Here is an 11,050-nt window from a genome sequence, read left to right as displayed (position 1 = left end):
AATACGAACATAAGTTATCGATTAAGAACAAAAAATAAAATGTAATTTTCTGAAGATTGAAATCATCCAATCTTATTTTTTAACAATTAAAATCAAAATTTGTTATATTTTTAAAGACAAAAACCTTATTTAACAATAGGCAATTTAATAATAGCGAAAAATCTATTCATCAATTAATTGAAAAGGTTCAAATTCATTCTTATTGATGGATGATGCTGTTTTTGTGTTAAGGGTTCATAGTTGGCTGACTTATCCTCTCCTTTGTTTGGGCATAGGCTTGCTGCCATTTTGTTTTTCGACCTCTTTTTTGTTTTAACTCCTTGTGTAATTTTCCTTGTTTTCTTTTTATACGTCTTATGCGGAAGAAGCGAAGCTTTGATATTTATATATAAGTTTCATTTTTGCCTGTTAAAAAAAATATATATAGAAACAGCTTACTTTGAATATCATAACCCCCTAATTTTTTTTCTTTCGAAAGGCCTTAAAAGAAAACTTGAATCTCATAAATAAGTTAAAGTCTAATTTATACCTTTCTCTCATTGATGAAAATTGTAAATTTGGAAAAGAAACACACACTCTCACTATCTCAACTAAAGTAAAGAAGTTGAATTAAATATCATCACTACCCCATACATAGAATCAAATTTTGTTCCTTACTTTCATCTTATACTTAATAAATAATCTCTCTCCTTTTTTTTAATAGTTTCCTTCTCCATTGTCCATAGTATCAAACTACATCAATATTATGCATCCATCACTCTCTTCTTCTTTCTTCATAGCATTTTCCTCCAACAGAACTAGAACTCTCTAGAACCTTCTTCCAAACCCTAACCAACCAGTTTTCTTCCTCTAATGGCGTTTTGGTGGTCCATTCTCGTTCTTGCATTCGCTTTCGCTATCTGCAAGTTCCTTCTCCTTCTCATTCCTCCCAAAGTTCCTTCGATCGACGTTGATGCTTCCGATGGTAATCTTCTTCGTTCATTCTTTTGATTGTGAATTTGTTGTCAACTGTGAAAATGTAACGTTGATTTTGTTTTTGTTTGATTAATTGCAGTGTTGGAAGTTGGAAACCAATCGCAGGAGAATAATTTCATATATGTGAGTAGTGATGATTTGATGCTATTTTTTATTTTGTTCATACATTTCTTTGATACTTGTATAATTGGGATCTTAATGATGTGTGAAATTTAATTTTGTTAGATCGGTTTTGTTTTACTTTTGGATTTGAAATTTGAAAATAGAGTTCACTTCGATTGTAAATTGTGGCGCTGAATAGATTTAATTTTATTCCGTGAAGCACAAACACCGACACCAGACACAAAACTGCCCCTTACACGGGTCAAAAATTGAATTTTTTTAAAAAGAAGTTAGTTAGTATTAATACACCGTCAGTGTACAATTTTATTTTACACATGCATTCAATGATGTGTTGCCACATCAATGAATGAATATTCAACATTGGATGCATATGTGAAATAACTCTACACTATCAGTGCATAGTAATTAAACTCTTAATTAAACGTAATCACATGTGTCGGTGTTGACACTCTGACATGTGTGAGACACCGAACACGTTTTCTATCAGAAGTGTCAGTGCTACAACTTATGGACTGTTTGGATTTGAGTTTATCTAGTGACAATGGCATAGACGCTTGCGAGACTACCGTATGCATTGGCTTATTTTTTAGCTCATGCAAAACGGATTATGCAAATAGATAAGCTTTTATGTATTTTTCATAAGCTTGTCAAGGTAGTTTATAAAAAAATAGCTTATGAAGATGCAATTTTCGTTAACGAGAACTTATGAATTAACATTAAAGCTTATCTATTTGTATAAACTATTTTTGATAAGCTCAACAATAAGCCAATCCAAACGGGCAGTGAGAGTTTATGGAAGCAGCTTATGGCATGTCCATAAGTTGTTTGTAGCTTATTTCGTAAGCTCTCCATAATAGCTTATGAAAACAACTTATAGCAAGCTTATATGAAAACAATTTGAATTATGCTGTCTTTTATTATAGAAATAGCTTATACAAAGCGCTTAATTAAGCTGTTTATCCAAACAGGGCCTTAGTGTTAGTGGATTGTAATTTTTTCCCCTTTTTGGAGAATCCAGTTGATTAATTGCTTTTTATTCAGGTGCCTCCAAGGGGAACGGCGCAGCAATCGGGCAAGAAAGTTCAGTGCTATGAGCCAGCCACCATGAAGTATTTGGGATTTCTTCCTGCTTTGGCGCCGGATGAGGTTTGTGAGCCTATGCTTATTGCTTCTCAAGAGACTTATGATTGTAATGCATAATTTAATTAACTGACAAGCAAGCGGCCAGGAAATATTTGGAATATGATGCATAGTATAGCTAAGCTAGCAAGGAACTAGTAGTTTTAGATGCACAATGCTTATTTGAACGGAGTATTTGTTTTTAATTGATAGTGTCAAAAGTTTACATAGTCTTCTAATCATAACTCACCAGGATGCCTCTGTTATATTACTTGTAAAAATATCTCATCAGATATCTACTTGGTGAGATATATGATAGGATGATTGTGTAAATTTTTTGATACCCTCTTAGCGCATAGTCATTAAACTCCTTTTTTATTTATTTAATGTTTATGCAAGTATTATATTTAGAAATAAGAAACTTCAAAATTTCTAGAGACAGAAAAATATCAAAGGGAATAAAACTAGTTGGGCCGAGTAGCTCGTGAGTTTGTTTGGTTCACTTGTATTTCTTATGAGTTATGCCAGCACTCAAGAAGCCATGAATATGAATAAGAACAAAGTTATTGCAAGAGTGTTCATAAAATATTATACCAGTTTGACTAAATTCATTCATGGGTAAATGTATTGCCACAGTTAACTTGTACTAATTTGAGATATGGATAGGTCAAGGAGCGAATTGAAAAAGTACGGAAAGCACAAAAAATGTGGGCAAAGACTAGCTTCAAGCAAAGGCGCCAGTTTTTACGTATACTACTGAAGTATATAATCAAACATCAAGCACTTATTTGCGAGTAAGGCCACTTCAATTCCATGGTCATAGTTTGAAGATCAGGTGTTAGTTTTATGCATGGGGGGGACTAGTAAGGGTAAAAGGGGCAAACATCGGGGCTAAAATCACTCCTTTTAAACTTGGGGGGCCAAAATCGCACAATTGTGAAACTTTGGGGGCCATAACTGCAATTAAGCCTTATTTTTATTTTTATTTTTAAAGAGAAAACTTATGTAATGCTGCACTTGTGAGTTGTTACATCCTGGCAAACATGCAGTTTTTAGCATAGTTTTAATTGTTAGTCTGAAAAATAGATTTGAACTGGGCTTGTTGCATAAGAATATCAATATGAGATATATTCTAACTTGTGTCCTTTTATTAGGATATCTTCACGTGATACTGGAAAAACAATGGTAGATGCTTCTCTAGGAGAAATAATGACAACATGTGAGAAGATAAATTGGCTATTGTCAGAGGGTGAAAAATGTTTGAAACCTGAGTACAGGTACTGTCTCAATCTTTTTTGTGTTTTACTAATAATTTTATCATCTTACTTTAGACTGAAAACACTAGTAGTTCTCTGCATGTCTTTATTTATTCAAAAGAAAACAATACCCCCTCCCACCAATCCCAGTAATTGACTCTTTTTCTCTGCTTAAATCGACTCTTTTCTATGCTTAAATTGACTTATGTTAAATTGTCTATCATTTTATTTTCTTTGTTCTTTACTGTATGCTTTCTTTTGCTTAAATCCTTCAGTTTTTTTCTTTCTTTTTTCATGTAAATGAAGAATGTTTCTGTGTTAATATCGCAAATTAGCCAATTCACTTTCATGACCACTTTTTGTTTTGCAATACATTAAAAACATGCAGATCCTCTGGAAGATCAATGCTTCATAAGAGAGCCAGAGTGGAATTTCACCCCCTTGGCGTTATTGGGGCCATTGTGTCGTGGAACTATCCCTTCCATAATATTTTTAACCCTATGCTAGCAGCAGTTTTTTCTGGAAATGGCATTGTGATTAAGGTATAAAATGACTTAATATGTACTGTGTAGTACCTTCTCTAAAATTGTTCATCATATGGATGTATTACCATGTTTTTGTGAAAGTAGATATTGTTAACTATCAGGCAGCCTGACAGTTAACAATGTTCAATTAACACTTGATACTAAAAATTGAGACTCTGCAACATGCAATACCTACTCCTCTGTGTTTATATTTTTCAGTTTGACTGAAATCCTTGTGATTTTGGTTGTAGATATCAGAACATGCAAGTTGGTCTGGATGCTTTTACTTCCGGATCATCCAATCAGCCCTTGCTGCCATAGGAGCTCCAGAGGACCTTGTTGAGGTGATAACAGGGTAGAGCCTTATTTTGCACCCTCCCTTTTTTCCTTTAATTTCAAAGTCATGTCTGCATCTATAATCTCAATTGGACCTTTCTTACCAGGTTTGGTGAAACAGGAGAAGCACTGGTGTCTTCTGTGGATAAAGTCATTTTTGTTGGATCACCTGGGGTTGGTAAGATGGTATGGTTCCTTAAGCCAATCAAATTGGTTCATCCTGTCCTGTCTTCTGTGAATTGCATCACATAGTAGTTTTATTTATGATTCTGAAAATATGGTTTCTGATATGTCATGCATCATATATGTTTAGTAAAGAATTTCCCTAGAATACTTGGTCAATGTTTAGAGTAGCATTTGGAGCAGCTGAACCCCATTCTGTACTCACAAAAGAAAAGAGTAACATCAAAAGTTGTAGTATACCTCTAGTCTAAACAGTGACGCCCCTTAAGCAAAATCAGTGAGTGAGATAGTTTGGGGCTTTTGTCTACTTTTTCGTATATGCTTCTTCTATTCTTTCCGAGATGTTCCATGCAATGAGTTGTCTTTGCACGTTGACGATATCATTTGCTCTTTTATGCAGATAATGAAAAATGCTTCAGAGACACTTATACCAGTTACACTGGAGCTTGGTGGAAAAGATGCATTTATTGTTTGTGAAGACGTGGATGTGGACCATGTATGAATACCTTCCCGTTTATGCATTCGTTGGTGAAATCCATAGTTTTAAACACTCACTAATCTGCTGAATGTAGGTTGCTCAAATTGCTGTCAGGGCTGTTCTTCAGTCAGGTGGGCAGAACTGTGCTGGTGCTGAACGATTTTATGTCCATAGGAACATTTATCCATCTTTTGTCAGCAAGGTTACCAAGATCATAAAATCTGTTACAGCTGTAAGTGTTTATGCAAGTGTTTTTCCATGACCTTTCATTTGTACATCTGTCTTGTGCAATTTCTTTCCAAGTCAATGTGGGCTTCTTGTCACATTTGCCTGCACTTGATTCTTACAGAATTACTATATCACAAGTCCACTAGCTTAACTTTACATTGGTTCTAGTTTATTATGAAATTTTGCAAGACTGTGTATGATTCATGATATGTTGTTTTCCCTCTATTTATGTTGCATTTCTGCACACCTCCTTTTCTATTTTCCTTAGAGGAGGGAAGAGAAAGAAATAAAGAGTCTGAGTTATGATGATGATTTTATACAATGAACTAAACACGGCCCTTATTTATATTTATACTGAACTTCTAATCCTAATTAAATAAGGAAAAATATCATGATATCTAAAGAAATACAGAAACCAATCTTCAGAGATAATCTATGATATTCTCAATTACTTAAGCACAACTCAGTATCATGAGTTCTTTGTTTTTTAATGTTATGACATAGATTGGTTATTTTTTAAACTAGTGTTAATATATGGCACATTGAGAAATGATTGTTATTCCTCAAAAAACTAGCACTGAGAAGTTGGGATCTATGATTAGATAATAGATATACTGATGAGAGGAAGGGGCAAAAATGTCATGAAATGTCATGAAGTAGTATAAATCCCACAGATTGTATTAACATTGAAAACTGAGGACTTCTGTATGAGCAAGAACTATATTTTCACTTATTAATGGAACATAAGGATCTTCTGCAAATTATTTAGTATTAAGAAGTCCGTTCTTTAAGGCTTTTGGTTAATGATTTCTTGCAGGGCCCACCACTTGCTGGGAAGTATGATATGGGAGCTTTATGCATGCACGAACATTCTGAAAAGCTTCTAGGTCTTGTAAATGATGCTTTAGACAAAGGAGCTGAAATTGTTGCACGTGGAAGTTTTGGACATATAGGCGAAGATGCTGTTGATCAGTATTTTCCCCCTACGGTGATTGTGAATGTGAACCACTCAATGAAATTGATGCAAGAAGAGGTAGCAAACCTTTACTACAAGTATTGGAGATTTTGAAATTTGAAAAACTGATTCTCATGTAGTGCAGCCAACTATTATTTGAGAATGTCTTTCTATCTTGTATGCTCCAACAACTGCTTACTAGATTCATCTGTGCATTTGACTTATAGGCATTTGGACCTATCATGCCGATAATGAAGTTTAGCTCTGATGAAGAGGTTATCAAGCTTGCTAATGACTCAAAATATGGGCTCAGCTGTGCTGTTTTCTCAGGCAGTCAAAGTCATGCCAGAGAGATAGCTTCTCATATACATTGTGGGGTCGCTGCAGTTAATGATTTTGCATCGAATTACATGTGTCAGGTAAAATTTGATTTTAAATAGTTTATCTCTCGCTCCATGTTTGCGTGTCACCTGAAAGGGACCTAGCGTGATATGATGTGTGCTTTGTTGATACCATCCAATTGCTAAAGAACAAGAGAAACAACTAAAATATTAGGAGCAGGGTTGTGAAATCCAGACTAGACCAGCCAATCTAACGGTTTGTTCACAGTCCTATAGATCTAGCTTGAACCGGATAGAATCATGGTTCAAATGCAATTGGTTCAGTCGGTCATTATTATTATTATTATTATTTTATCAACAAAATTTTGTACATTCTGTTTTAGTACTGTCAGTATATGTTCCTAATTCAACCTGTGTGTACCTTTTTAAATTTCCATTGAAGTAAAGTTGCATTATGATTTTCCAGTCTCTGCCATTTGGGGGCGTAAAACACAGTGGATTTGGACGATTCGGTGGTGTTGAAGGCCTGCGAGCATGCTGCCTTGTAAAGTCAGTAGTTGAAGATAGATGGTGGCCATTCATTAAGACCAAGATACCAAAGCCTATTCAGGTCTGTCTAAAAAACCTTTCATTATATCATACAAACTACACTGTTAGTGGATAGATACTGAGATGCACTTTTCATCTGTCCTAGTATCCTGTGGCAGAAAATGGATTTGAATTTCAGGAGTCACTTGTTGAAGCGCTATATGGTCTTAGCATATGGGATCGTTTGCAAGCATTGGTAAACGTTTTGAAAATGCTTACTGAGCAGAACTCTACAGGTGGCAATAAGAAGGAGAAATGACTAATCATGTTAGGTTGGTTGATGTGACAACTGGTTAATTGTCACATTCAAATAATACGGGGCTTCTGGTTTGTCTCCAACTGCTACCTGTGCTAGCTATTCTCTTATGTCCCCAGTCATTTTTGTTGTGCTTATTGGATGATGATCCTGGGTAGTTATCTGATGAACATCAATACAGATTTTCTTATATAGCAAGATAACTTTAAAGATCAAATACTCTCGAATTTTTCTAAATATAGCACGTCCTGTGATTGAATCGCATTTTATCTTAGTACGCTCCATGATTGATGAGTCGCGTATCATATGCTCACTGTGAGATGTTGGTCCAAATAACTCTCACCAAGACATTGACCATTAGTTGAGTGTTTGTGGTTTTATTTGGTGATTTACTCAGAGTAGGTGTTAAATCTTAGTAAATCCAGCTCAGTGGTTTAGCTAATAAGATTCTTTGCTGTCAAGGTTTCGCTGCATTCAGTCATCCGCGGTCGTTGGATCAAAGATCCGACAATCTGGATTTAGTGTAGTTTTTAATTTGTTTTTATAATAAATAAATAAAAACCAAACTTGAAATTGGACCGTCCGATCTAGATCCAACGACCTTGGATGTGCCGAATGCATGAATGCGGCAAATTGATTGTAGGTAACTCTTGTCTATTTCTTTATTATAGTCACGAATATGTATTTTATAATTTGAAAACTAAAAGATGAAGGGTTTAAAGTGAGCACCATCTTTATTTTGAAACGAATGATGCCATCTTTAATCTTTCCGTTGAGTTTGCATACTTCGAATGTTCTCTATTCTACTCAAATTTTTAGCAAAAATGTTTTAACAAAATTTAACAAGTGAAAGGAAATAAAAATGTATTACAAGTTTATGTAATTACAATGTCGAACAAGTTTTGAAAGTTTACTTGTAAAAAATTGGGTTAAGAGTTTGATTCAAGTAATATTGGCTCTCACTACAATTTAAAACTCATAACAAGGGTATATTTTTTGCTAACCTACTATAGTCATAGGCCTTTGGCTACCATTGCATCCTCTGCGGTATCCCCATAAATTTACATCCTTTGAATTTGTTATGAAATTAATCCTTAAGTTGGTAATAAGACGTGTGATTTTATATACAGAAATTGAATATTGGTTCTTTTCCTCGAAGAGAGCCATGTTACCAACAATCTTAATACCATGTTGGTTAACATTTGTATTATAGGGGAAAAATATTTACACAGTAATTAGACAAATAATGTATTAGACAAATAATATGAGATGGAGAAGAGAACAAAAGTCCAAATCATGTAGATAAAGTGACAGAATTCAAAACACGCTCTGATGCATTAAAAAATGGAATCAAATGCAAATTAGGAAACTAAATAACTGTAATAATCGTAAAAATGTTAGCCACAATACATGACAGTAACTTTCAGTACATAAATATAAGAGGGTACCTAAGGTAGTAAAATTTTCCAAGTGCTTCAGCAATTAATTTCCATCACATGGTCATACATGCACAAACAGGTGAGCTGGCTTACTCCCAAAACCTTAGGTTGCTATAATTTGCAAAAGCAATAAATTAACATTCACAGTGATTCTTATATCTAGCTACCTGAACTTGAAAGCAGTAGCTGAATCCAAATGGGGGTATACATGAACCCACCACATGTGCCTCTGAAAAGCATCAGAAAGAAAGTTCTTACCTGTTGATACATATTATTTCATATATAGTGGTAAAACGAGGGTTTGTCTTTTGGCAAACTAATAGTGACTTCTAACTGTTTTGTATGATTGAATTCTAAATAAAGCTTTCATTTTAGGGGTATCTTTCAATTCTCACTTTGTTACCAGGTGCCACATTATAGGGGCCCTCTTTCTGCTACCATCAAATATAGCTAGATTCCCATGCACCTGGAATAACTATGTATACATGCATTCACACAATCTCATCCGTTCAATCTCAATTCTATACAACAAAAAAAGTGATATAGTGGCTGATTTAGCGACCAACTTAAAGACCAAAAATGTCAATTTTTTTGCTAATATTAGTAGTAGTGTTTTGGCGATATTTTTCACACTGGTCTCTAAATCGACCACAAACTCATTTAACTATCGATTTAGAAACTAGTTTAGCGATTGATTTGGATTCAATCGCTAAATCGGTTGTTAGAGACACTAAAAAATTTTGGTTACTAAGATTGTTGCTAAATAGCAAATTTTTAGTTTTGATTAGACAATTCATTCTTATTCTAATATCACAAAACAAGTCTAAAATACAAAGTTAAAACATCGACGGTTTAATCAAGATCAAATGATTTCCTTAATTAAATATGGTTCAAATCCCCTTTTGAGTTTTTTTTTTTGGTTTTGAAACAGCAATATATTAATAAGCAAGGCGAGCACAAGATGCACTTAGCCCGCAATAGGAGGAATCCATGCCATGTAAAATGATCAAAAGTTTTGAATCCATGCCATGTATATCTTCACTTGTAAGTGACAAACAATTATAGCATAATTGGGTGAGGATTGATACACATGTGCATACAAAAAGAAAACATTTCCATGAAAATATGAAGAGGAAATGTGACATAAGACATGCAACCGTGTCTGCACTGCATGTGCATGCATACCATTCATCTGCTGAGGGTCAAATTCCCTTTTGTCAAAGTTGGAAATATGCAAACGTGAAGAATAAAAATGGAAACTTATCATTCAAATGGAAGAATAAGAAGCTAAAACTGTTTCCTTCAAGTTCCATTTTCCTTTTGTCATAGGCTTCTGCCATTGCTACCCTGTAGCTTTCTTCTTCCAGCTCAGAATTCATAGTGCCTTGTCCTTTCTCTAGATGCTAGATTCATCTCAATGTGAAATAGTTAGGTACCCAAAAGCTTGTCAGGGAAGATTAGAGGTAAAATGGAATATTGGAATCTAAGAAAACTTATATGTTGGTTCCACCTTTTGTTGAAGTCTTAATTGATTTTATAGGTGTAAAATTGATTTTGACGTTCAATATTTTTAAATAGAATTGATTTTGCATATCAAACATTATACTTACATGTCAACACTAATTTAACAAAATAGAATAATTAAATGTTATCACATATGGTGTTAGGATATTAACTCACAACTATATAATTAGAGGTTAACTTAGTTTTTATTAGCAAGTTAATAGTTTTTATTAGAGTTAATTTTGACAATAATAGTTTTCAGTCAATCTGATGTGTTAACTTTTTTCCTTCAAAAAATAGTTTTCAGTCAAAAGGCTTGGTTTGGACTGAGACAGAAAAGTGCTGTTGCCATTTTTTTCAATTGCACTAAAAGCCTTGACAGTATAATTCTCTCATTTATTACAAAAACTTTTACTTATTATTATTTTATTTTTTTTAGGGGAAAAACTTTTATTTATTATATTCTCATATTAAAACTTAGTAAACTCTAAAGGCTTGGTCTGGTAAAAAGACAGGTCTTGAATTCGAGAGAATCCGGGTTCGAGCCCCGCATGTCTTTGGAGGGAGGTAAATATAATTACCTTAAGTGCTCTTTGAGCCCAAAGATCTTCCCTGCCTTGGACTGGAGCACCATCCCCTCACCCTAAAATTTACCTTACCAAAAAAAATATATTAAAACTTAGTATATATTAATAACATTACCCCAAGAATAAAAGGGAACTCATGATGTACTTATAATGTGCAAG

General features: G+C 34.1%; 1 protein-coding gene across 1 annotated transcript; it reads left to right on the top strand.

The window, feature by feature from the left end:
• Positions 1–437: 437 nt before the first annotated feature.
• Positions 438–7,636, top strand: LOC11413901 (aldehyde dehydrogenase 22A1). Its single transcript, XM_003594698.4, has 14 exons — positions 438–964; positions 1,055–1,098; positions 2,140–2,244; positions 2,884–3,011; positions 3,372–3,494; positions 3,862–4,015; positions 4,249–4,352; positions 4,441–4,519; positions 4,917–5,012; positions 5,089–5,226; positions 6,040–6,255; positions 6,405–6,596; positions 6,985–7,128; positions 7,213–7,636. Exons 1-14 carry the CDS (start codon positions 853–855, stop codon positions 7,363–7,365), a joined length of 1,788 nt encoding a protein of 595 aa, XP_003594746.1. The 5' UTR covers positions 438–852; the 3' UTR covers positions 7,366–7,636.
• Positions 7,637–11,050: the final 3,414 nt, after the last annotated feature.

Source organism: Medicago truncatula, chromosome 2 (genome assembly GCF_003473485.1).
Source record: "Medicago truncatula cultivar Jemalong A17 chromosome 2, MtrunA17r5.0-ANR, whole genome shotgun sequence".
In the NCBI taxonomy this organism is placed as follows: Eukaryota; Viridiplantae; Streptophyta; class Magnoliopsida; order Fabales; family Fabaceae; genus Medicago; species Medicago truncatula.
Note: the sequence above shows the minus strand (reverse complement) of the source record. Positions and strands in the feature narration are given on the sequence as shown.

Excerpts from the sequence above, each read along its gene's own strand:
- LOC11413901 (XM_003594698.4), top strand. The coding sequence starts at position 853 with ATGGCGTTTTGGTGGTCCATTCTCGTTCTTGCATTCGCTTTCGCTATC. Across the intron at positions 1,099-2,139 it reads AGGAGAATAATTTCATATAT|GTGCCTCCAAGGGGAACGGC; the intron begins GTGAGTAGTGAT and ends CTTTTTATTCAG. Across the intron at positions 2,245-2,883 it reads CTGCTTTGGCGCCGGATGAG|GTCAAGGAGCGAATTGAAAA; the intron begins GTTTGTGAGCCT and ends AGATATGGATAG.